We start from the raw sequence: 26,898 nt of genomic DNA on the forward strand, positions 1-26,898 counted from the left end.
GTAGAAGTGAATGCTTGTCTGGGCACAGACCAAGGGCTCTGAATTCAGGCAATTGCTGAGGCGAGCTGGTGCTCTGCTTATCAATGCTCCAGTAGTAGCCAGAAGTGCTATGGCAAAAAACGCGGTGCTGGCCCTACAGCTTCTCTTCCACGTTTTGCACCATTACTTTCCTGTGAGATTTCTGGAAGTGCTGTGTATCTTGTGTTTCTACTGAAATTCCTGTTTACTTTAAAGGGGTCGTTGTGACACCTCAAATCCCTTTAAGTTTGATGGCTTTGGGCTCCTGAGAGAAGAGACATCATATGTAGTTTAGGTACAAAGGGGAAGAGAAAGGGGAAGGGGAAGGGGAAAAAGGAAAGAGGAAATGGAGACAAGGAAAAGAAAGGAACCCAGGTATAAATCATGAAGCATTTGCCAAGAATGTGATGGTATGTACCATGCCAACATGGTACATAAAAAAGTCATTAAATTCATGATCTTGAACTTAAAGCTTTAAATAAAATTAAATCTTCTGATTTAAACCAGCCACAAATTCAGGCTTAAGAATGGGATCCTTTTAAAGTCATTTTATTCTAGCTTGGTTTATCAGTATACTCACCAGGAGGAAACGTGCCCTCTGCAAATTATACACGTCATGAAATCTCAAGCAGTCCTGCCAAGACCTAGTGATAAGTTGCTATAACAGCAGCTTGGGGTTTGAGAAATGCACTTTCCTTCGCGCTCATGGCTACAGGTGACCTAGTGGTAATGACATCATTAACACATTTCACCTTTTTAAGCTCTCCCGCTGGTGTTATACTGGTTTATGGAGGAATCATTTCATTTTGGTGTTTCAAGTCCCTTGTGTTCTTAGTGGTATTCTCAAGAAAATAAGCAGAAAAGTGGAAGGAGACCATCCTCTGGGATATGTGATTTGGGAGGAAACCATCTGATTCCATCAGCAGATTCTGTCTTGTATGAAAAAGAACTTGGGAATTTTTATAGCAGATCAGATAAGATTGTGATCACTCTAACTCAGTTTTGCCTTCAGGAATTGGCAATACCCGCTTTTTAATAAGCAGTTATTAGGTACTTGCCACATTTTCTAACAGATTCTCCAGATAGATATGTTTGCATTTGTTATGCAAATATAGGGATGTATGTTAAAAAAAAGGAATAGTGTCTCTATTCATTACTTGACTGAGTCCTTATGGACTCTTCACTCTAGATACGCAGGCAGAAGGATCTTTTGTTACTGTTGTTGCTATGTCTCTATGTCCTTCTCTGCGTACCCATCTGGGTACCGATTCTTCAGAAAATACTACTAAATGAGTTGTTTACCTCTTCTTTTCAAAAGCTATCTTCCCTACACCTCTTAATTCTTTTTATCGTGTAAATACAAAAGAATCAAAACCCACTATCTTCTATTTAACAATTGTAACTTAGTAACATCCTACAACTGAGATTTTTGTTTACAAAAACATTTATCCTTAACAACTTGCTCCCTACAGCAACAATACGAAAACAAACCTATTAACTCCTGAAAGTTATTTAAAAGAAGGAAAAAAAAAAAAAATACAAACCCGAAGTACTGGTAGTACAGCGTATAGCAGCAAACAGTACAGTATATGGGAGCATTTCTGAACCATATGGGGCCAGTTTCTATCTCCACTGACAGCAGTTGGACGTTTATCACTGAATTCAAAAGAATCAGGCCAAGACTCCCACACTGAAAAAGAGGCTTTCAGATGGGATTTGTGTTGAAAATCCAAACAAATCTAAGTATTTGACACCTTTATTATACTCTAAATGCTTGGATACCACAACAATACAAGACAGAACGGGGTTGTCTCAAGAAGAGAAAGGAGAAGTAATTGCTGTCTTCAACTACCTAATGGGAGGTTACAGAGAAGGTGGGGCCAGACTCTTCTGGAAGGTTAAACACAAAAAGACAGGAGGCAAGGGACGGGTTGCAACAAGGAAAATTCCAAATAGGTAGTAGGAAAATTTGTATCAGACATGATAGTCAAAAACTGAAATGTGTTCTTCGGAGAGGCTGTGGAATCTCCATCCTTGAAGACATTCAAACCTTGCCTGTGTATGACCCTGAGCAACCTGATGTGACCTAGAGTTTGGCCCTGCTCTGAGTGGAGGGTTCGGACCAGCTGTTCCCAGGGAAGGGAAGGGAAGGGAAGGGAAGGGAAGGGAAGGGAAGGGAAGGGAAGGGAAGGGAAGGGAAGGGAAGGGAAGGGAAGGGAAGGGAATCTCTGTTCAATTTTCCATGTTCAGTCCTTAGACAGTACATTCCTAGACTGTAAAGAGACAGTGACAGATCATTCTGTGATTTATTTGTTCAGAATACGATTTGCATCTGCTAGGAAAGTATCTGGCCAGTATACAGCTGTAACTTTTTTTTTTTTAATGTTAATACTCAGTCTAACTGTAAACTCATGTTACAGTTGGAAGCCCTTGTTGGAAGTCAAGCAAGCACAGGTTAGAAAGACAGTACAATGGATGTTTGAAAAGCTTTCCTTCTCCTTCAAGACTCAGGTGACTTGTACCTTGTTTGAAAACAGTACCACAGCAGTTAAAAAAAAATTGCTAATAAAATGGGGTTGAAAATAGGTTGTTGTAACTAGTAAAATTAAATGTACCGTGTGATTGTCCACACCAATTGTCACTGCTTAGGCTTTGTCTTTTACTGTTTTTTCATTGTACTAGCAAAGTGGAAGAAGCATGATCAAGTCCACATCAAGGGAATGAAAACAAGGATTCTACTTACGGAAAGATTGTGGTCCTTAAGTATGAATTTAGAAGATACTAAGTCTGTTCAGGCCAAATCTTCAAATGGCATAAACTTGTGTAGGCCTAGCTGAATCCAAATGCCGTTATACCAATTTGTGCCTGTTGAGGATCTGGATTTACTGCACTGAAATATTAGCAAGTACGATTCCCGGTGTTCTTGGTACAGAAGCTGACCGGGGCCCAAGAATGCACAGGTTGTGGGTGCACCAACAAGCTACTTACTGTAGGACATGGACTTATGGCACGTCCATTACTGTGGTGATTTTGCCCCCATACTGCTCTTACTCTCCGTTACCTCATGGCAAATACAAGATGTTCTGCACTTCCATCACCAAGCAAGCTACTTCCTTTGTGGCTAAAGTAGGGGCAGATGCCCCAGACTAGCTCCTTGCAAGTTGATCCTTAAACTACTTACTGGCCATTTGGTCATTAATCTATACCTTATTTTTCAGGTTCAGTGTGGGGAAAGACAATGTCAGAAATACCTGTACAGACTAGAAAATAAAACAACTCCTTGGTCTCGAGCTTACCAAAATGACCAAACATATTTCACAGATTCCATGTCTTGCTCATGTCACACCAAATGCCATCATACCACCTGCCAAGTTTCATTGTTCATTTTACGCACGCTTTATAGCTCTGTATCTTCCCTGGGATTTTTAATTTTACTAACTTAGCGTGCTAAGTATCAGCTACAAACAAGAACATTAATTGTCCTATGCAATGATGGACCGCTTTAAGGATAAGCCTTTTGTAATGCAAATAAGAACAGCAGTCTTAAGCAAGATCTTTGTTTACTACAAATTTTTCATTTTCTCTGCTGTAGCAAGTGTAACTCCGTCATTTACTTCTCCACCCATCTCCCACACTGAGGCCAGTCCCTTAGCAGAAGCATGCTAGCCGTGTTCCTGATCCCTCTCAATTCTCTGCATACAGTGGATATTCCAGAAGTCTTCACAAAACACGGGAGTCTTTCCATTAACTGTGGTACGTTCAGTCCCCTGGGATGATCCTGACATCACAAGAGACATCTGAAGGATGAAAGAATAGGAAAATTGTTCTTACTACAATTACTTTTTAACCAGAAATGGAAATGTCCTGCCTAGCTGACTTTTCATAGAGCGTCACCTATAGTTTGAGAGTTTAAGTGCCCAGGATATGGGACCGTGTTTTTGTATTTCATGAACATTGCGAAGTTAAAGATTTTATTTAAAAGAACTTCATTTAAGAGAAAAATAGTAAATGGCACATCATGTAATTGCTATTTATTTTCATAAACATGAGGTATTTCAAAGTGCTATGAGACGCAGCACTAAATGTACATCGTTGGAAGAAATTAAACACAGAACTTAGCAGTTACCCAGTTCTATGCACCAAACATTAACAAATACATTAACTGGAAGAAACAGGCTAGGAAAAGGCATATATAGTAAATTTCTTTACAAAAGTTTCTTAGTTCAAAAAAGTGATAAAGTAATATCTACTCAAAACTTTCACAACTCATTTTCATACGAAAATATAAGTATCAAATTTAGTTATGTATCAGCATCATACTAAAGTATACAGGCAATGTAAGAATTAGTACAGTACATAACAGAGATTAACAATATATTTGTATACAAAAACATGCTCCTCAAACATTGAGGTATTACAGTACTTAGGTATGAACTTCCAGTCTAATACTGGTAGCAAAAGCCACCTCTCATAACCCAAGACATGTACAAAAGGCAAGTGTGTAGATGGTATTTACAGAAAATTCCCACAGGGGTACAAAATGCCAACCCCTAAAGTAACATCTGTTAGAACATAAGCACCATAAAACTTAGGAATGAACGTTTTAAAACTCAACTAGATGTCATCAGCAGCTCCAAATGCTCACAACAATTTAAAAAAAAAAAAAATCCCCACCATCTACAGTTCTTAAGAAGAAAAACAAAGGCAGTCCATTGTTGTTTGGTAGTCTTGCAAAAAAAATCCTTGCAAGAACATCCATTTGCTCCGTACCCGGATAATATAGTTTGTCGATTACTTCAGGGACTGGATTGAAAGTAAAACCAACATTCTTAACGTCAAAAAACACAATTTTTTTTAAAGAATCAAAAATGTGCAAAGTGGCAATGACTGTCCTGGTCAGCCAAAACAAACCAAAACAAAAAAAAGTTTAGCAAGTCCGCTTGTATTCTATTTTCTTTAGCAATTGTTGTTGTCTGGCTTGCAATTTTTCCTTTTCTAGCAACAATTTCTGCTCCTCTGCCTGAAGGGAATGAACATATTCAGTGGCTTTTTTCAAGATCACAACTTTTGCAGCTTTCTCATTTTTAACCAGTTCTGGAACATGGTCCCTTAATGTGAGGAAACTTGACCGTAGATCATTACGCCGTTGACGCTCTAGGATATTATGGTTGCGTCGACGTTCACTATCCTCTGAATCAGAGTTTCGAGGACTTGAACTCTTAGACTTTGGTTGGATCGTGGGTTTTACTGGACGGGGCACCTCGGTTTTTAACTTCTTCTGCGGTGGAGCATCTTCACTCTCCATGTATGGAGAAGGAGCGGCATAATTATGCTGCTGGTGAATTGGTGCACAACGCTTTAAAATCAGTTCATTCTGCTGTGTCCTGACTGATGGAAAAGTGGTATTTTTAGGACGCACTGTAATAGTAAGGGTGGTAACAGCCTTGTTGGAGGAGGAGCGTCTTTTCTCCACTGTCACAACATCAATTTCTTCTTCTTCATCCTCTTCCTCCTCATCTTCATCATCTTTTGGTAATAGAAAATGGAAAATAAAATAGACGTTATTCTCACAGAAAATACTTCGAACAAGTGTCAACCCAGATGTATTTATTGACAAAATATGTACAGTAAAAGCAGCAATGAAATAACTGATGGCAAAAACAGGGTGTGCCCACCATCTGTAGTCAGATATAGATCTGGAAAAGTATGTAATACACATAAAATGACTGAAGAACCGCGATTTTTGAAAGTTTAATAAGTTTAACGAGTTTTTTTTTTAAAACACTTCTAATTTTCAACCAAAGTGGGGCTACTACACACATAATCGCAGCGGCAGGAAAGAGTTTTTAGACAGAATGTATGTATTTTGCATGGAATCGTAGAGCTGGGGTACAAAAGGCACGCACAGTGCCACAGCACAGCCCCTGCTTGGTAGAAAAGCAGCCGGAATACGAAACAATCGCTGGGTTTGTTCTGAGGCAGAAGGTGAAGCTGCTCCAGCCGGGGACCCTTTAAGCCGGCGCTTGGTGCACTGCCAAGAAGACAGCTGTTGGAAGTGCTTCCTCACCCAAAGCTGTCAAACCAGACATTAAAGGGACAGCAGGCTTTGAAACCCGGGACGGATCACCAAGTTTATGGCGGTGGTCGTACGGACCAGCTCATCTACACACGCGAAACCACGTTTCAGCCCAAGTGGACTTCTCTGTAGGCACGGACAAGAGATGTTTCTGGGCATTTTAGGTTCTGTCAGCGCAAGCGCTGCTCTGAGGGGTCTCTAGCCTGCTCCAGCCTTCCCAAATCACACCTAACGGCACACACGGCCATCCCTCCCCCCGAACCCCGTCCCCAGCGTGACAGTGGCAGCCCGCTCTGCCCACCAGCTCCCCCAGCACGGCCGCTGGGACGGGGCACGCCAGCCACAGGGGGCAGGGGAAGGTAAGGAAGCCCCGGGGGATCCCCAGCACCACGCAGCCCCACGGGCCGGGCCTGCTGCCCGGTGAGGCTCCTGCCCCGCCGCTCCCCCGGGCCTGCTGCCCCCGCGGGGGCCCCGGCCGCGGGGGCCCCGCCGCTGCCGCCGCGCCTGCTGCCGCCTGCCGGCCACCCCGCGCCCCGCACCGCCCGGCCCTGCACGTCCGTGCCGCCGACGGGGACCGAATCGGGGCGCAGCCGCCCCCGCCTGGCCCCCGGGCAGCCCGCGGGGGGCGCGGAGCCGCCGGCGCCCGGAGGCAGCGCCGCCACCCCCCCCACCCCACCCCGGGGACGGGGCGGCCGCGTACCGCGGGCGCTTACCCGAGTCGCTGAGGGTGTCGTCCCCGGAGCTGCTGCTGGCCCGGCTGTCCCCTGCGGGGCGCGGCGGGCGACCGCCCCGCGGAGCCCCGCCGCCCGCCGCCGCCACCGCCCCGGCGCGGCCCGCCGCCGCCTCCCGCTTGTTGACGGGGAAGGGGAAGACCACGGCCGGGTCCACGCACTCGGGCACGGCGCCGCCCAGCTCCGCGCGGCCGCTGGCGGCGGCGGGGCTGCCCGCGGCGGCCCCCGGGGGCGGCGGCGGGGCGGCGGCGGCGGGCGCCTTGCCCTGTAGCTTCTCGCTGACCGCCCGCTCCAGCTTCTCGCGGGCGGAAAAGCCGCTCCACATGCAGTCCTGGATGATGATGGAGTTGAGGTTGTTGGTCACGCCGAGGCCCGTCTCGAAGAAGTCCCCTCCGTCCGAGCCGCCCCACAGGTCGGCCTCGGGGGGCAGCAGGAGCAGCTCGGACGCCCAGTCCAGGGGGTCGGCGGGGCGGCAGCCCCCCAGGGCCGCCCCTCCCCACGGCACCGGCGCCCCCCCCGGGGGGTGCTCCTGGAGCCCGGCCCGGCTGGGAGACAGGGGAGGGGTGGGCAGCAGCTCAAACTTTTTCCAGATGTCCTCCCCGGGGGGAGCGGAGTCCGGCCCGCACAAATAAAAATCATCTTCGTCCGGGTAGAAACAGGGCTGCAAAGAGTCGAACTCGAGGTCTGGGTTTTTACTGACCATTCCTGGCATTACGGGTCTCTTCTTGCCGATCCCTGGGTCGGGCAATGGTTTTAGAGACAGGTTTTATGGGTATTTCCAGCAAGGGGAAGAAGAGAGGTTCTCCCAAGACCTGAAACTGAACCAAAAATAAAAAAAACAACCACAATTAAAACACTGAAGAAACAGACAGACACGAATGTGACTCCCTTCCTCTTAACCGAAGGAAAAAAAAATAAAATCCCATCATCAACAGGAAGAAAGAGGGAGCCTTTTGCAAGTTGCGAAAAAATGCACCTCACACACCTTTCCTCCCGACTCAAGATATTCAAAGAAAAGCGATCAGGTAGTGCTTCCAGATGCAAAGCTTTCCGCCGTCCCCGGCGCTCCGTGAGGACACAAAATCAGCCGGCAAGGTACAGCAAGGATGCAAAGCACCTCTGTGCTTTTGCACATAGCACTCGCCCGCTCTCCCCAAACTGCTTCAAACGCTCAAAACAGCAGAGTAACTGTAGACAGATGCAAGGCTTTGATACCGTAATCTCTCCAGAAAGCCCTCTTAATATACCAGCAAAAGTAGAGGAAGTTTACTCCTTTTGTCATCTGCGGAGCAGTGCAAAGGGGAGAGAGAAGGATGCAAAAAAGGGGGCGGAGGGGCTCTTTGCAACTTCGCAAATCGCCAGTTCATTCACTCAAAGCGAGCCAGAGAAATCCGCACAAAACACAAGGGGGGGGAAGAGGAGGAGGGGAAATTCAGCAGCAACAGAAATTATCAACCTTATGTAATAATCTCACGCACAAAAATGCATTAAAACCACCCCGGCGCCACCAACAAAGCCTCCTGATTTGCCAAGAAGGTACGGGAAGTTTTTTCTCCCCCTTTTTCCAGTTTAAGACAAGAGCAACGGAGAGGTTGCAAGGACAACAACTTCGCGCATTTTGCCACTTCATACAACCAAACCTCCTGCAAACACACCGGCTTTCCAGCCCTCACCTCCGGAAAATGCACGCTGCTGCCCTTACCTCGGCCGGACCCCCCACTCGCTAGCCACGACCAGTCAACCACAGCCCCATTCCTCTTCCGAGACCTCAGTTGCATCAGACATTAAAAAAAAAAAAAAAAAAAAAAATTACTTTAAGTCCAAACGAGACATTCAGCGTCTCCCTTCAGCTCGCTTAAGGTAACGCGAAGGGAAATCGTTCTGCTGGGTTCAGAACAGCTGACGCTGAAAACGGAGACCAAAAGGGGGGAAAAAAAACCCATTAAAAGCCTTATGATGAAATGCAAAGAAACGAGCCCGGCTCAGCTGCTCTCCCCCTGCCCCGCCCCCTGATCACTTCCAGTATTGTACATTTTTCTACTCGTGAAATACATTAAACCGTTAAAAATGCAAAGCAGTAAAGAGGCACCTACAAAACACAGGCGATCTCAATGCGACAGCTCCAAAACAAAACAAAAATATCCTCCAGGATTTTCTTCTGCTCAATGAAAAACCCATTCACGCACTGCAATGCCCCTGCGCTTCCTTTCCCTTCCCATCCTCCCTAGTTTAGCAACTCAAATGCGATGTGGAATTGTATTTATTTGATTGGTTTTTTGTCCTCCTGCTTATTACAGCCCAGACCCTGCAGCTTCCTCTTCTTACCTCCTTGGTGATGGTGGTGGGTGTTGCAAGGGGGAGGAGTGGCGGGGGGGGGGGGGAGGGGGGGAAGGGGAAAGAAAAAAAAAAGGCAAAAAAAAAAAGCAGATGATCTTGTATGTTGCACTTTACTGAGCGCCAGCCCGCCCGGCCCCCGCGGCTGGCCCAAGCCTCCGCATTCACCCTTTGCTTGCAGACAGATGACTGTCACTGGCTGGCTTTGAAGCTGCTGGATATTATTAACCCCCCAAAAAGGCATTAAAAAAAGAAGGGGGGGAAAAAAAAAGCTGACACACCCGGGGAGGGGAGCATAAAAAAAAGAGGAAAGCGAGAGCAGCCTAACCCCACCTCCCTGATTTCCATACAAGCAGGGAGGTGCCTGGCATTTGGCGCCAAAAGCCCCATTCGCTCTTTATTCTCTGCGAGCAGAATGAAGTCCCACTCCCGGTGCAAAAGCGCCGGGGGCGGACCGGGGAGGGCGCCCGGCCGCCGCGGGGGGCCGGGGCCGGGCGGGCGCGGGGCTGCCCCCCGCTCCGCGCCGGCCCGCGGAGCCCGCCGCGGCCGCTGTCCCTTTGTGTCGCCCCCTCCCCGCGCCACCCCGGCGCCCGAGCTTGGGGGAAACGTCGCCTCCGGGCCGCATCTCTCCCCACCCGCGGCCGCGATCTCCCGCGGAAACACCCGGGGCAAGTAAAAAAAAGAAAAAAAAAAAAAAAGAGGCATAAAGAAAGTGGCTGGAGGAGGGAGTCGCTTCGACTCTGGGCTTTGTAAATAATTAGTAATAATCATTCTGCAGTGATCGCCTCCCCTCTGGCGAGCGGGACTTGCACGCCGGCGCCGCGCCGGGCTGCCCCGGGCGCGGCTGCCGGGGTGGGCCCGCGGGCGGGCCGCCGGCCAGCCCCGCGCTCCCCCGCGCACACCTCTCCGCCGCGGCGCGGCGCGGCGCGGCCCGGCCCGGCCCCGCGGAACTGGACATCGACACTCGGCGGGAGCCGCCGCGGCCCGCCGTTCCGCTGCCGACGGCGACACCTTGCGGAGGGCCGGCAGGAGCGGCGGCGCGGCGCTCGCCCGGCACCTCCGCGCATATCCCCAGCGGCGGGGCACCCACCGCTCTCTCGCCTCCTTTCCCCGCGGGCGCGGGGGCCGCGGCGAGGCCGGCCGCGGGACGGGACGCGACAGGACGGGAGCGCGGCGCTCTCCTCGGCGGTGCGCGGCGGCGGGTGCGATCCCGATCCCGATCCGGCCGCCGCTCGGGGCGGCGCCTCCTCGCTCATAGGCTGCAGGTTGAGGCGGGGACTTGGGCGTCGCTCGCAGGAAGGCTGGTGGCGGCGGGCGGCCCGCTTTGTGTGCGGCGGCGGGGGCGCCGCGGGCGGGGCGCCGCCTCCCCGACCCGCCTCGGCCGGCGATGGGGGCGAGCCCGGGGTCTTCAAAACCGGCGGCTCCGGGAGGCATGGCGGGGAGAGAGCGAGCTCGGCGTCGATGGAGTCGATTGAGGAGGGGGAGGTTCCTCCTGAGACGGGAGAATAAACCGTCATGGAGGCAGGGATAGGCCGTGTGCCCCTTCACCTCGTCCCTTCCAGGGGATTTTGGGCCGGCTGTGCCGGGGGGTACTGCTTCTCCCATGTGGTGATCCTCTCTTTCGCTCCATGTCACACTTCAGTGGCCAGAACTAGGAGGCTCCACCACCTTTTCAGTGTCCTGAGGTGGCCTTGAAAATTGCCTGGGGTGCCTGCTGTGGTCCTGAAGCCAGCTGGTGTCCAGGGCAGCAGCAAGGCTGGCTGGGCACCCCTGGGCAGGCCTGGCTGCAGCACAGGGCTGCTGGAGGTGGCATGATGGTGGCGGCTGGCCTGCCTGCGCTGCCTGTGGAGGCTAGGCTTGTTGGGTTGGCTGACCAAAGGTGGCAGCTGCTTTGAAATGGCCCCAGCCAAGGCAGCGAGCTTTTGCTAGACTCTTTGCTCCCCCAGCTCGCTCCCGCCCACCTTTTCCTCTTAGCACGGAGGTGGCTGGGTGCAGTTTTGCTGAGGAGGCTTTGGTTGGCCCTGACTGAGAGCAAAAAGGGCACCTGGGAGGCGAATCCTTTGTACCAGAGCTTCTGAGCAAGCACAATTCAGGCACGGGGTGCTGAAGGTGACTTTTAGGTATCCCTAAAATGAGCTATGAGTTACAACTTGGCTGGGAGGTAACAGCTGGCTGGAGTCAGCTGTGGAAGGGGCAGCGCAACATAAAGCAGAGGAGCACTGGACTGGCTCCTGCCGGGGTTTCAGCCAGCCCCTGTGGCAATAAGCTGGTGAGATGTTTGAGGTCAGGCTTGCCTGAACTTTCGTGATTTGGCCTCCATTCCTCTAATGCACTTTGGATTCAAGACAGGGGAATTCATTGATTAGCTAATGTGTGCTCAGTACTTTGAAGATGTGAAGTCTTATGAAAGTGCTGAGCTTTATTAATTTGTGTTTGGATGATTTGGCTGGACAAAAAAGGTGTGGGTGGTTGGGGTTTTTTTTCCCCTGACATTTCAGTAGCCTTGAACAGGTTGCAGCTTGTGAGGAGACATGAACAGTCAGTATGTGTTTCACCGAATGTGTGAACGATTTATTTATACTCATCAATCGAGGATCTTCCTCAGTTTAAACAATTATACCTTATTTGCTCCTTTAAAGTAATTCTTTTTGTCTTCCACGTTTCCTTTAATGTTTTTATATACGCAAATATTGATATGTCCATACCTTAGAGATGGACATGGGCTGCTATCTGGTTTATTGTTAATTCATTATAAATTCTCACCTAGATTTTCTCAGCAGCCTTTTTAAATTTTTCTTTTTCCTTTTTTCATATGTATGTGCGTGGGAATAAAGCTATCAACTTTTAGGAAAGTTCTGCTGTGGTGTGTGGTATCTTTTGTCGTACCCTGGATGAGAACATTAATGAGGGGTAACACTCAAGACAAATCTTTTAAAGTAACTTTCATTATAAAAAAAAAGCCCAACCAAACAAAAACCAAAAACCCCACTGAACAGGAAATGGAAAGCAGTACGCTGAGAAACATTGCTGGTTTTGAGCACTAACTCTGTTTAGGTAAAAAGACTTGTTAAAACCCCAGATCTTTTGCTTTGTCTTGTACAGTTGAGAAAGACATGGAAAACATTGTGCAAAGCTTTGGAAGGACTGCACAAATCTCTGTGATGTTTTGGCTGACACTTACTTTGGGCTATTTTATCAACATTTACTTTTTTTTCTCTGATCCCTTCTGTCCCTGAAATGGCATATATCAAGAAGCCTCAAGGCAAATGGAAACCTGAAATTACTTGTAGTTACTGTGAATTTATTATTATGTCATTTCACTGAAAAAACTTGGGAATTAAGATGTGCTGATACTAGAACTGGGTCCCAATATAGACCAGTTGTGTAGCAAATATTTTAAGGCATTGTAAGAATTCGCTATCTGGAAAAGTAGAAAAAAGATGTATAAAAAAGTGTATAAAAGGCTAAAAGATACTTTTGCTTACACAGTGGTAAGAATCTAAGTAGATCCTGTGGTCTTTAATTTGGCCTGACGACAAGCCTGACAAAGCACTGTGCTGAGAGCTTGGACATACACACCTGGGCATAATACATGGGTGAGTTACTGGTGTTCCAGGCTACTGAACATTTTCCCTTTCGTCGTTATTGATTCATTAAGGAATGCTGTGTAAGGCAAATTTCTCTGGCCACACGTGCCTCTCTTTCACCCTTACAGCCTGCAGCTACCAAGATCAAAAGAAACAGGACAGTATTACTCGGTAAGTGTGCAATTGTCTTCCTCAGAGGCACCCAAACTTTGGTACATTTCTGAGTTTTCTTTGCTAGTCAAAAGTAATGTATATACTCTCATGACTCCATGTTAAAATTGTAAAAGAGGTTTATAAAGGTTTTCCTTAATCGGGGGAGAGGGGAGAGGCGTGTGTTCTGAGTGTACTTGGCAAAAGCGTGACAGAATCGGAATGATCTATCCCTGTTCTGTCTCAACCAGCAGAAATGACATGAAGCTTTCTGTGTAGGACTAGAAAGGACGTAAGTGTGAACACTCATAGACCTGGGATTTTTTTTTTTTCTTCTTAAACAAGGACCTGATACACTACCTGTTAGATAGCAGTAGTAACATTTTCAGGCGGATTAAGTATTTGGAGGTAGCTGTTAAAGTTAACATAACAGTTACAAAAGCTGCCAGATTTAGAGCAGCAGGTTTATTCCCGCATACCTTCAGAAAACTTGCTAGGTAGTTGTACCAATCCCTGCCGTGTAGCTGCTGAGTGTGTGTAATCTAAAATATTTATCTTGACACTCTCGTGAAGGTAGAGTCTGGCATTACTTTTACCCTCATTCAGGTGAGACAGGGTAAGGGACTTGCCCAGTGTCACATACGGAAATTGAAGCAGATTCCCCCAGGATGCTGATTGTAACAGTCTGAGGTAGCAATTGCTTTCCCACAAGTTCTTGCAGAGTGCGTCATCAGCATCCATTAAGATGAAAGAATAGCGCAGCCTCTCAAAGCCATTGGATGTCACCTCTGCAAAGAATGCCATCGTCAGTGCTACATTCACAGATGTTCTTGTGACATGAAAACTCTGGAATACCAGCCATAATACCTAGTGCTTGTACAATGTTTCACATGACCAAGACATTGTACAAACACAGACATTGAAAAACTTGAGTTATTTCACTTACGGTCACCTCAGAGGTCACTAGCCAATCTCACCTGTGCATTCAGAAGCATTTTAAGGAGTACCTAGTAAACAGAGAACTAATTCTATTTAATTAAAACTAATTTTGAGGTCATATTATTCATAAGTAATATTCTGATAATAGAATATCACTCTGGCTGCTAAGAACAGAGGAGATACTGCATTTAACCGGGTAACTGTGGCTGAATGCTCCACCTTTAAGTATTCCTAGATACATCAGGAACCATCTTTCAACAGTTAGTGAAAAGAAAAAGAGCTTTCTTCCTTCTGTGCTTTCTGCGTACATTTTGTTTCTTCAAAAGCGGTTGGTCAGACCGGCGTTTGTGTACTAGTCTTCTCCCTCAGCTTCCCTTCTAGCTGCTCAGAGAGCATTGGAAGATTTTCATTAAAACCAGAAGGACTAGAAATGTATTTTTTAGGTTTGGCAGAAGCTGATAGCAGTTGCTCAGGAAAACATCCTACTTGCAACAGATTTTTCAGACCCTATATGTGGCTAGATAAACATCTAAGCATTTGGTATCTTACAGTTGTATTCTAAAGCAAAACAAAACAAAACGAACTTCAAAAAGTTGCAGATAAGACCACTAAGTGAAATGTAATAGAAAGGAGGAATTTTGAGCGCCTGGTTTCTGATGTCTCTCTTTTATGAGAATTCTTGATGTCTAATTAAGAATGAGCTTGTTAACTTTTCTTGGTTGAAATATTAATAGGATCTCTTTTCTTTCTCCAGTTTCCAATTTTAAAGAAAACTGTAAAAGCGTTAAGATTTTTTAGACCTTTCCCCCTCCATAAAGTTTGGTTGAAACTGCCTAGTGAGTTCAAAATTCATGTCAGGGAATGACAGACAGATAACTCCGTTGAATGTGCTTTTTTTCCTTAGGAAACTAGGCCAAGAGGAAATCAAGTACCTGAATTTTAAAATTACGAATTTATTAAATTTCAGCATTCAATTTTTTTTTTTTTTTCCCCACAAAAAATGATTATAGAGAAAAATACCTCACTGCTCCTCTTAGTCAGGCTGCCACAAGAAACATTATTAATACAAAATCTGTGGATAAATTCACTTTTACAGTATTGTAACCCCCACACATTATTACAGTAATTACTTCCTCCTAAATGTATACATAGTGCATGAAAATCTATCCTAATTGTGAAATCACTTACAAGCATTTATCATTCTCGCAAGTAGAGTAGGAAGGTATAACTTTCCTAAATTTAATCGTTGCAGAATTGCCCGCTGCTTAGTGACATACAGCATCAGTGACATAACAGTAGAGTTGGGTTGTTCTTGTGTTATATTCTTGTTTTTCTAAATACCTGTGACACAATGAACACATTTGATATGCACATGCATTTCAGGACAACAGCTGTGGCAAAATATTTTTTCTGTAACAGGTGAGTAGGCCGGTTAAAAATGGCTTGATGGTACATGATGAGAGCAATGATAAAATTGTTTTTTGTTAGAATAAGTTGTTAACATTTCCAAAAAGTTAACAAAAGTAGATCAGTACAGTTGCTTCTTTTTATTTTTTTTTTAAAATTTTGGTGAATGTAATTCATGTTCAGCATACCGAGACACTGATCTATATTACCATGCTGCCAATAAACAGTAACTGTCATCTCTCAGTAATTCTGAAGATATCAACGATGTAAATTTATACTGTGTCCTTCAGCCACAACAAATATGGTAGACCTCTTGCAGGGGTGGAGGTCTTTGTAAAATAATCTCATCACAGGTCTTCAGTTTTTCTTTGAAAGTCAAGGGTTTGAGCCTATTCAGCCAATACCCACTCCACTGCCTGTTAAAGCTAGGGAAAAACTCTTTGGCAAATTAACTTAGTGAAGCCCAGGAGAGTCATCCTTATATTTTGCAGTTCCTAAGCATGGAGAGGAGAGAACGACACTGAAGGGCAGCTTTCTGCTTCTCATGACCCGCTACAGGTAATAGGCAGGTGGGAAGAGGATTGGTGAGGTCTGACAGCTTCAGCAAGTAAGTTTTTCTCCTCACGGTGGTCCATGGTGATGCTGCAATGCCACTTCATCGGGAAGACTTGTTGATCTCAATTAGTTTAATTCTCTGAAAAGCTTAGTTTAGTTAAAATCTTAATGCCACAGTAAGAAAGATCTTTGGGGTTATTCACACGGCTTGTGAAATGGGCTGCTTATATAGTTTGTCCCTGAATCTTACCCCGTTCCTCTTCTACCTGGCCTCCTCTGTTTTGCCACCATATTTTCAATCATTTAGTGGTTTGAAGCATTACAACACTTTATGTTTATACATACTTAATGTTTTAAATTTTTTGGAGCATTAGCCATTTGTGCATTTTCATGCCAGCTCACGTTGCTGAGTTTTTGAAACTTCAGCTCAAAATATTTCACTGGTTGCAAAACCTTTTAAAGAATTCGTTATTGTGAAATATTTTACCAGATAATTCACTGAGACAAATGTGAAATGTGCAGTTGGGAAGGTAAAATTATAACCAGTCACATAAACCTGTCTTCGTTAGCTCCCTTTCAAACATCTCCAAATGTTACCAATAGAGAAAGACATCCTCGGAGAGTGGTTTGAAGCGTGAATTCTTTAGTTTTCAGTTGGAACCTGCTTTATGTTTGAGAGGAAGGCTTTCATTTCCTGCATCTGAGATTCATTTTTAAATGCAAGCTAACAGGAAGATTAGCCTTTAAGGACTATTAGTGACTGGCCAGAATGGTGTTGGTGACTAGAACATAAAAAGGGGAAAAAAAAGAAAAATACAGACTTAAGTGAGTGAATAAGTGGATGCATCAAACTATATTCTCAGCTGGTGTCAATTGATACGGCTTCCTTCCATTGGGACTGTGCCAGATGAGACCAGCAACAGATCTGTCCTGTCGTGATTCCAACTTTAGTCCTGGGCCACAACTTGAAAGTAGTTTTCTGGATTGTTTAGTTTGTTCTTATTTTATATGCAACAGATAGAGCCTTTACTGATAACCTGTGAGACATTCTTCAAAGCTTTGCCATAAAAACTGTTAACAGCAAAGGAAACGCTTAACACTTATTGCAGTAATGAAAATATCTTCAGACACGTTAAAGGTCTTTATGGAGTTTTGATGGTTTTATTATTATTGCCATTCCCGCTTTAGTAAATCAGCGTGTTGAAGTTTTGTTTATTTATGTGTCACAGAAATTATTGATGTATCTCTGGCTGTAAGCAGAAATGTATGAAGGGCTATGCCGCAATCTTCGGATGTCTTACCATTTCCTCCTTCTGCATGCCTTCCACAGTCTCCCAGAGAGAGCTGGCTGTGTCCTTAATGTCACTGGGACTAATGCTCATGGGCTTCTGTGAAACTCTCAGCCCCCTTGCCAAATCATGTACACCCGAGTCTTGAAAAAGGTGTTTGCCTCCCAGTAAAACAAATAAATGGCTGCTAGAGATGAGAAACCAGACTCTCAGACCCAGGTTTGCATCTGTTTTGGCAACTCCTACAATATATTTTTTGTTTAACATATTCATGTTTTTCCAGGCAAATGCAAGAGGGTTTTGTATGAACCACAGTCTGTAAGTCAGAAAATTGCTTTGAAGTGAGCCATGATCAATAGGAGGCTGAAAGAAATGTCTAGTTCTGATCATTGTACATATTTATTGTAAAATTGTTTGACAGATTACAGACTTTTAGAAGTAGAGAGTTTTAGAAGCAAGTGCCACAACAAATGTGGTTTATTAGTTTGATTTTTTTTTCTCTTCAATGAATAATAAACCGTTCATTGTAGTGATCATATTTGACATTGGATTCCTGTTTCTTGCAGTGTTCTGCTTTGAATGTTTTAGGGCTCATCAGCATTGTAACTTTGGCTTTGGCTGTCCGTATGTCTTAAAGATTTTGTGTTGCCACATATTGCTGAAGTATCTGAACACATACTGTAAGATCTAGACCTGCCAACTTCCCTCTAAACCTGTCTCTCATGGCATTATAAAGCCAGTTCTGCTTCTTAACTCCTCAGTATCTAAAGTCACAGGGAAAAAAGAGAGAAAATCTGAACAAGAAGCATCCAGTATGTGGCAAGCCAAGGTGCACTCAGAAAAAGGACAGAACAAGACAGGAGACAGGACAGCATGTTAGTCTTGTAGCCACCCAGAAGAGGGTATCAATAAGAGAAGAAAAAGTTGCATGCAGTTTTGGCTGAATGATATTATAAAGCATCATAACAAAACAATTTTCCTTTAAAACTGCTCACTGGTTTTGTTTTTGCTTTTATCAAAATTAATTATTTGGTGGTCTCTAATGACTTTTGATTTGGGTAACTTGAAATGTCATGGCAGAAGAAGCAGTTAAAGACAGAATGTCCTTGCAACCCTTAATTAAAAGAGTTTAAAAATGTTGCTGTTTAACTTTGAGCTGTGGAATATGAAAAACATACATTTAGTGTTGTTTCAACTATTATACAAGTATAGCCTTGATTTTTGACTGTGTGTTATTTTCTCTTTTGATCGTTGTATCGGAGGGACTTCCTTGTCTTATTGTTAACTGAGATATCCAAAGCTGTAATCCTGGTTTGGTAGTGCACAGCTATGTTCATGTGATCAGACTTTACATGTTAAATGTTTTTTCATCAGTAATCTAATATTTATGAGCCATTACAGTATTGAGGCTTAGCTAGAGGTTTTGTGTACTGATAATGCATATATTTGTTTTCCAGTGACATGATTTCATTGCTTAGAACAATTTCTGTTTAACAGAACTGAAATGTTCTTGATAATCCACAAATGTAATTCTGCACAATATCGAGGTTTACAATAGAATCATAGAATCATAGAATCATTGAGGTTGGAAAAGACCTCTAAGATCATCGAGTCCAACCGTCAACCCAACACCACCATGCCCACTAAACCATGTCCCTAAGCGCCTCATCTACACGTCTTTTAAATACCTCCAGGGATGGGGACTCCACCACTTCCCTGGGCAGCCTAATAGATGGGCCACATTAGCAAAAGAATACAGAAATGTACATTATTTCAAAAGAGATGAAACCTGTATTAAAAGAAGAAAACAATGGTGAAAATTTATTATGTCTTGTTTCTCCTGACATTACCCAAGTCTTCTAACAACAATTTTCATTGCATCAGTTCCAGAGCGCTAAATATGTAACGTTTTGGCAACATCATTGCCTCAAACATACTAGTACTGTGCTGGCATTCCCACTCCTTTGACTTGTATTCTGGGTGCAGGCAGCTAGATCAGCATTAATCAGTGCAGAAAATCACTTTCGTGTGCCAGGGTTTCAGACTACTGGTGAAGACTTGTTCTTGGCAAGGATAGCAGTACAGATACAATGTTGGAAGGCATCCTCCTCCCGGTGCATCATGGTGTTGAGGACTAGTTTTCTGCCTACTCTGGAAAAAATATTACTGAAATGATTCTTTTATAAGTAATTAAGAAAAGACCATGCTTTAGTAGTTTAATGTACTTACAATAAGTAGCAACAAAGTGAGTATAGGTAAACATATCAGTGGGAGAAGAGTATTGTATTTATATAGAAGCATGTGTCTGTGTATGTGTTCATGTACACGTATGTATGTATGTGCGTGTGTACAGGTGTGTTTTTATACCCCAACTTCCCCTATAGTAAATGATTAAAACTGTTTATCTGTTTCAGAAATGTAACCAAAAAAAAAGACATCGAATCCTTGTCTATACTGTTTTTCTTCTTTCTAGGACGATCTGGAGTATTATTTTAGTTAGCTGCCCTTACAGAGAATTCAGAATATGTCTGCATGGGGCAGTAGAGCATGAAGACCATCCTCAGCTCACCTAGACTGGGCTGATAAATCTACGAACCACATTGTACTGTTGCTAGCTCAAGTACTAAAAGATACATAAACCATATTTGCCTGGCCCACTGCTCAGGATAGTAAGTTTTGTCCCTTCACAAGGCTAATAACTTGGGCTCAGCATAAATTTGAAACTGCTGTAGTGTATTTCGTTCTGGCGCTAGCTTAACCAATGCCAGCCAGGCAACTGCATCATGCTCCAGTGTGCTGTGTGGATGCACCGTGTGATAAACAGGGATAGTGTTTGTCCTTAGCTGTTAAAATAAATATTTCATCTTGTTCACTGTATATTTTATTTTTTTTATTAATCTTCATACTCACCTTTCAGGCCTATGAATTTGTCAAATAGTATGCAGCAGAGTTGGACTGATGGTAGATGATGATAATTCTAAGGTAGGATGAAATGTAGTATGGAAGAGTGTGTCCTAGGGTTTTGATTCTAGTTTTAGTTTAACCTTTTGACCTGTAGCAGATCACGGGCAAGGTCATGTTAACTTTCATGTTAACTTTCAGTTTTCCTCACTTGTAAAACGGGGGTAATGATGGTTAGCACCTCTGTGAAGTGTTTTGAGAACTTCAGGAAAATTGAATGTTGTTAATTAAGCTAGTAAAAACCCACTAGATTTTTGGTTCGTAGTATGTTTCTAATAATGTGATGGCAGAACAATGCTCTGCAATGAAGGTAGAATTGCTTTACTATGTAGAAAGTAAGGCTAAATGCTGGAATGAAACAGAGGAATTCATTTTACATTAAGGGATGGCTACAGTGCAGTCATGTACATCTGAAGCAGTCATTGTAGGCTGCCTTTCTAGTCAATGGAGAACACTTGCCACAATCCATTTGACTTTATTTAGATGTCTGCTTTAAGGTGAGGTGAATAACGCCTTATGAATAATGCTCATTATACAATTTAATCTTACCTCCTGCTGTAGAGGTACCTCCAGCTGCTCTGTATTGGTTGTGGTTGCTTTTGACTGAAGCACCACTTTCATAAAGTCCTTTTTTAAGACTAATTTGGACAAGTAATCCAATACTTGTAGTGGTGATACTATTTTTTTCCCCTTTCCTTCCCTCCCATATCTTATGTTAACCTTTGAAAATAGTTAATGAAACATAAATAGCAGTTGAAACCGCTTCTCATAGAATATCATCATGTTTGAAAATAAGTGCTGAGTGTTGGTCAGCAACTGCTGTAAAAAATGAAAGGTAAATTTGGCATGCAGCAGTGAAATGCTGAAGTGGTGATTAGTCTTTTGACAAATAGATGAGTCTGGCTTGGCCAGCTGTCAGGATGGTTGTGCACACATTTTGCTATATTATTCTGATTGTGTTACTTTTGGATTTGAACTGAAGTCAGGGTAATTACGTAGAAAGATGTGTCACTGTTTAACAAGGTTATAAAAATGTGTGCTCTGTTTCTGCATCTCCTTCTGAGATGCACTGGCATTTCTACCTGGTCTGTGAATTGTGCCATTGCAGTCATTTACTTGTTAGTTGTAACGAGAATACAAGGTTTTTTCAATATATTTACAAAAATACATGTTTTGACCTCTTTGGAACTGGGATATTATTATATACAGAGAGTAACTACATGTTCAGACTGTGTTGCTTGTGCAAGCTTGTTCTCATGAAATTATCATTGAGAGAGTTCCCATATACATTAAATGCTGGCATTTTTTCTTGGAGCTGGCTTGGGAATCTGAGTTAAAAATAAAGGTGGATAATGAAACGTGATGTATGTGTACATTCCGTGTCCCATTATGCTGATAGCCCTGTATCTGGCATTTTGGAGAAAATATGAAAAGATAATGAGTAAGTCTTTGTGCATATCCCATGGCTCAGAGAAGAAAAGAGGCTCTTCTGAGACTGGCATGTCGTTAGCGGTGCATATTGGAAAACCCCCCTCTGCTTGTCCTGCCTTGTGAGAAGTGAGACTTCAAAGAACTTTCACTTCTTTTACTGGTTTGAAAACATATTTGACCTCTGAGAAAGGAAGCCAGGGAGAGCGTTGAATAAGTTGATTTACCATCACTTGAAATACCTCCTTTACTGGTTCTGTGCCAGAATCTGAAGTGCTGTAGTGACAGCAGCCAAAAGGGAGTGGGGATTTGGATGGAGATAAAGGGAAAGATTAAAAAAAGAGGTCTAAACCTATATTTAATCCAATGGTCTCGTTATCTGAAGCTGGCCACTTCCAGGAGCTCTGCAAACTTTTCCTTTAGTGAATGAATTGAGCCCTGTGTTATAATGACAAATACTTCTTCTGGGAAATACGTTGTGTTACATTAATGCTACAGTGAAAAACTACAAACTGAATTAGATATAAAAGATATGACTTTTTACATCTGTGATGCATCTGGATTATGGAGGCAAAGATGACCCAAGAAAGTGGAAGCTATGTGTCTGAGTTGTTGAAATGCCGGTTTTGGAATGACATCCCAGGAACAGCTGCTGCTGAGTACTCAGGATTGTGAGGGGTGCAGTGTGATTTTCAGTGAAATATCCAATTTTTCTTCATGAAAACGTTTCTCTAGTCCAAGAAAAAAGGGGGATTTACTAGTGTTTCTGGTGGATTTACTACAAAACATTGCTACTTGAACATGATTCTAAGATTTTAATTCACATCCTCATAGCTGACTTTTAGCTGGTTGATTTCAGTAAACTTCTACTGATTTAAACCAGCTGAGAAACTTTTCCACAATCATCACGGTATTATTCACTTGAAGTATGCTCCTGTACTATAAGGTCTTTGGGGCAGAGAGCTCCAAAGTCCTAAGAAAAGTGGTTTCAGGTCTCTTTGGAAGCAGATGTTTGCCCCTAAGTAGCAGTACTGAGCAGCACATGTCCTAATTTGAGGATGCCTAGTAGTTAGGCATTGCAGAACGGAATTTAGCAGTACCTAGGTCACCCTCGTGATTCTGCATTGCCTTTGGAAATTTTGGCATTGCGTGAGCTGTATGCTTCCTATAATTCTGCCCAAATCTCTCATCCTCCTTTTTTCCCACTCCTTCATAGAAATGTCTAACCTAACTCATAAGGTAAACATGTAAGGCTGTGTTATATGTTCACTATTGCCAGACATGACCTTTTTGTTGTGCCGTTAGAGCCCCATGCAGGGTACGTGGTGAGTGCTTCCTCGTTCTAGATTTTATGAAGTCCCATCAAAGCTGGAACTGAACCAAGTGGACAGAGATGGACAGAAAAGCCTAAGTGGTGCCAGCAACGGTTTTGAGCAGTCCTTAAGAGCGTGCATAATGACAGTTTTGGAGAGAAAGGTGGCATCCATAACATCAGAGCAGTCACAGCAGGAGGAGGCAACTTTTTTAAATCAAAGTGGGAAGCAAGGCATGGCAAAAGTGAAGGCTTTGGAATGGTGTGAGGACTTGATGAGAAGAGATTTTGAGTAAGGCTGAAGGCAGAGAGGCTTGGCGTAAGAAGCTTTTGAGCGGCTGACTTGCTTTAATTAGGAGCACTGGATTTAAAGTTCAGCATGCTGATGGAAAATAATTCCCTTACAGAGCCCTTAGTGAGAATCTGAGTCCTTTCCTTTTGTTGTTATTTAAATCTACTGGTGTATGGGGTTGTCATCAGAAAGAATGTTTGTTGCTTCTTGTTTATTCAGGTCAGGAAAGATGTTCATGAAATATGTAGTCACATAGTAATTATGTCATCAAATACACTGCTACAAAACTCTCCTCAGTGAAGAGGAATTTCCTTTACACCTGACGATAACATTTTTCAAAATAAAATATGTCAAAGCTTAGAAGTTTATCTTGGCAGAACATCATACCATTAAAGCAAGATTGAATGTATCCTGTCCAAATCCTCTTGCTTCTTGTAATGGTGCCTAAGGCTACAGTCCTCCAGATGTTGATACTACCAGCATTTACATTTTGAATAAAAAAACCTCTTGTTACCACAGACACTTCACCGTAGAAATTCTACCTTTTTTTCAGAACCATTTGTCTGATGTAATGCAAAAAAAATGTGATGGGAAAAAAAGTAATTTTTTTTTTTCCCATTCAGAATAATTTGCCCTTAGCAATAAGAATGAGAAAGGATGGGGCAGCAGCTTTTTCATGTCCCTTGCTTCCCAGTCCAGGTTAAGATTGCATTATTTGTCCATAAATAGCTAAAAATTGCCTTAGTCTCAGGAAGGAAACAGAAGGTGCTGCGGTAGAAATAGTAGTGAAAGGGCAAGCAAAACTTTTCCTTGCACTAACACTGGCCAGACATCATCAGCATTAAACTTAATGAGCCTTATTTACACTGAGTCAGCTCACACTGCTTTAGCCTTAAAGGGGCCTTAAAACAAGTGAGAATGGGAATAATTTCCTCTAAGTTTTGGTAATTAACACAACTACTCCCATGGGGGATCAAGAGATGGTGGTAAGTCAACTCCATTTTCTTAGTTTTGTTGGATACCGAAGGCAGCTCGCAGCCTTTTTGCTGAGGTGGTGCGGTTTTACAAGATTTTATGAATCAAAGACAGGACCAAGTGATCGAGGGATGACAAAGGGATGAGATAACAGGACATTGAGAAGAGAAATAACATCTTTCTTGGTGTATATTTTTAGGAAAGCCATATATAGTTCAGCAAGAATGGGCAGGCTTCAATTGGAATTAGATGATTTTTTTTTTTTTTTTTTTTAAGAAAAACTGTATCGCTACATGCTGTTCTGCATTCAGTTTGCTTTGTCCTGCTCTCACTTGAAGGTTTAGCTATCTTATGTGCTTACATGTTTTGCTGGACTGGTACCTGAGGCTTGAATCTGGTAAAGAGATTCATGATGCAGCTGTATAGACTAATTTTCCAGTCTGTTGCTACTATTTCTGTACTGTAGACTCTAAATGGGAGGTTACGATTGAGTGTCAGCCTGAAGAAGAAAGGCGTAGAGGATTGCTGATACTTTCAGGATCAGATGTTCAGCTCACCATCCTCCAACAAACAGATCTTGGGCATGAATTTGTTGGACCATTAGTAACAGTTCAAGGAAAGTCACAAAAACACTCACCAAGCAGAACATGTATACATTACATTTGTCATATATATGTGATTTTGTGGTAGTGAGATATATATGAGAAGAAACAAAGGTGAGAAGTAACATACTAAGTCTTCCATACAAGTAACTTAGAAAGGTAAATGATTTTCCCAGCTGCTGTTTTCCCCTACATGGCACCTTTGCATGGGAACACTTTATTAGGAAAGATACTGGGATTGTCATGTGTACTGGGTTGATTTACACATTATACTTTGTCAAAATGAGAGGGATCGATCTTTTAAAAATCACTTTAGATAGTGATTTTATATAGTGGCAGTAACATCATCAGAGATAGTATATTTAGCAAATACACACACACGTTTGCTTCGTATGTCATGTACTCTTTGTTTTGTGCTTGCACTTCAAATAATTTCTGTTCAACCATGATATCCTGTGGCATGGATGGATGCTTGTTAGTAGAACAAGGAACATAATTCCTGAGTTAGAAAGGTCATAGATAGGGCAATGGGACTCGGGACCCAAAGCTGGAAAATGTATTAACATAGTTTAATCAGTCATACTAAATTCCACTGTGGCATATTTCCTCAACAAATTAGTTAAAAGGATTCTGGGTTCTGTCACTGGAAAAGAAAACACTTAATCTTTTATTCTAAAAGGAATATTTTTTCCTATAATTTTTGTGTCTGAAAGTTTTGGGTTTTGGGGGTTTTTTTTGCATTTGCATGAGTGCTTATTATTGTTTATGCTGTAATGTTTAAAACCTTATATTAGGATATCTAGCTTCTCCTGTAAATTTTGCCAGAGCTTTGTTGTGCAGCCTTGATCAAATTACTTGCTCCTTCTGTGTCTCACTTTCACTGTATTCAGGTAATAGACTCTCCAGCACTGTCCTAAACTTCAGTGACTGTAAGTGCATACCACAATGTAATGCTGATATCAGATGGAATTTCTAAGAATTACTGCAATTCAAAGAACTAGTAATTATTTGGGGTTTGGCTAAACTGTGTTATCCAACAACTTTTCTGGTGAAGAGCCATTACTTGAAGTATTGGAAGAATGTGCATGCAAACCATTGGCCAGCCAGCGTGGGTTTTGGCAGGACAGTATATTTTAGGTAAGCAAACATAGTCAAGGAGCGTGATTCAGATTCTGATTGTTCTCAAGCAAAGGAGTGCAAATGTGAAAGTATATCAGTGAGATTCATCTGAATGGTAACTGCGGTTCTTTCATTTCCCAGATGACCATGCAGGATTTGTGAGTTATGCAACATTAGCTACCCCTTGCATAGTTTGAAGCTAAAGTTGGAAACCAATTTAGAACTGCTTTAGTGCAGCCATTCTTATGCATCCTATGCAACTCGTACCCTGCCTCCTCCTTCCCTACAGAGGACGGGTAAGAAAGGCACGTCAGGAGGGAATACCGTTCCCTTGCTATGTGATGATTCTGTAATAATTAACAACAGCACTCTTGTTGAGTTGCACTCTTGGTACATTCAAATTGAAATTCCTCCTCTATGAGGGTGCTTGCTCTTTTGCACAAGTACTTTATAGAGCTTTATAGCTTATAAGCGTCATAACGGTGACATCCCACCCTGAAATACAACTGTAGTAAGATTTGCTGTGTTGAAGAACTAATGTATGATTACTTTTTTCTTAAGTAGATATGACTACTGGAGTTTTAAAAAGTACAGAACTAATTCACAAAGTTCAGTAATTAGTGATATGGTAAAAATAGGATTCCTCTAAATTACTTTAAAAGTTGGCCTATTTCCATCTACACCATTTAAATAGGTATTAATTTAAAGCCAGCTGCTTCTTGCCTTTTGCATTTCAGTATTGCTCTGTTAGTTTTTCTTTCTTCCTCCTGAGGATTAAATGTGTGTCCTGTAGGCTTATCAGCCGTGACTTTTTGTATGTGACAACGCTCACTGCCATCTTCTAACTCATCAATCAAAAGGGAACCATAGTCTTCAAAAGTGTTTTAGAGAGCCTCTTGAATAGCACACAGTATTTCTATACTAAGGGTATACTGTGCCATAAAATAATGTTTATGTTCCTTTAGGCTTAATACCATACCATTTGTGAGCACAAGTGCTGAAGCAATTTAGAAAGAGATGTTAACTTTATATCCTACCGGGGAAGTAGTTTTATTACTGTGTATGCAAAGCAACAGGAAAGCAAAGCTTTGCTTTTATATTTTATTACCTGTCATTATCATGT

General features: G+C 43.2%; 1 protein-coding gene across 4 annotated transcripts; it reads right to left on the minus strand.

The window, feature by feature from the left end:
• Positions 1–4,034: 4,034 nt before the first annotated feature.
• On the minus strand, positions 4,035–10,311 carry MYCN (MYCN proto-oncogene, bHLH transcription factor). 4 transcript variants are annotated; one of them, XM_076332751.1, is made up of 4 exons: positions 8,919–9,165; positions 8,528–8,592; positions 6,808–7,643; positions 4,035–5,544 (listed from the first exon to the last, which is right to left on the minus strand). In XM_076332751.1, the coding sequence occupies exons 3-4, from the start codon at positions 7,535–7,537 to the stop codon at positions 4,946–4,948; spliced, it is 1,329 nt and encodes a 442-aa protein (XP_076188866.1). In that variant the 5' UTR covers positions 7,538–7,643; positions 8,528–8,592; positions 8,919–9,165; the 3' UTR covers positions 4,035–4,945. The 4 variants fall into 4 exon arrangements, with proteins under 4 accessions (XP_076188866.1, XP_076188868.1, XP_076188867.1 ...); XM_076332753.1 differs by lacking the exons at positions 8,528–8,592; positions 8,919–9,165 and adding an exon at positions 10,250–10,311; XM_076332752.1 differs by lacking the exon at positions 8,528–8,592.
• Positions 10,312–26,898: the final 16,587 nt, after the last annotated feature.

This window comes from Aptenodytes patagonicus, chromosome 3 (genome assembly GCF_965638725.1).
Source record: "Aptenodytes patagonicus chromosome 3, bAptPat1.pri.cur, whole genome shotgun sequence".
In the NCBI taxonomy this organism is placed as follows: Eukaryota; Metazoa; Chordata; class Aves; order Sphenisciformes; family Spheniscidae; genus Aptenodytes; species Aptenodytes patagonicus.

What these genes read in the sequence shown, in the direction of transcription:
- MYCN (XM_076332753.1), bottom strand. Translation starts at nt 7,537, where the DNA reads ATGCCAGGAATGGTCAGTAAAAACCCAGACCTCGAGTTCGACTCTTTG. An exon ending in CGACACCCTCAGCGACTCGG is followed by an intron (nt 5,545 to 6,807) that starts GTAAGCGCCCGC and finishes TATTACCAAAAG; the next exon opens with ATGATGAAGATGAGGAGGAA.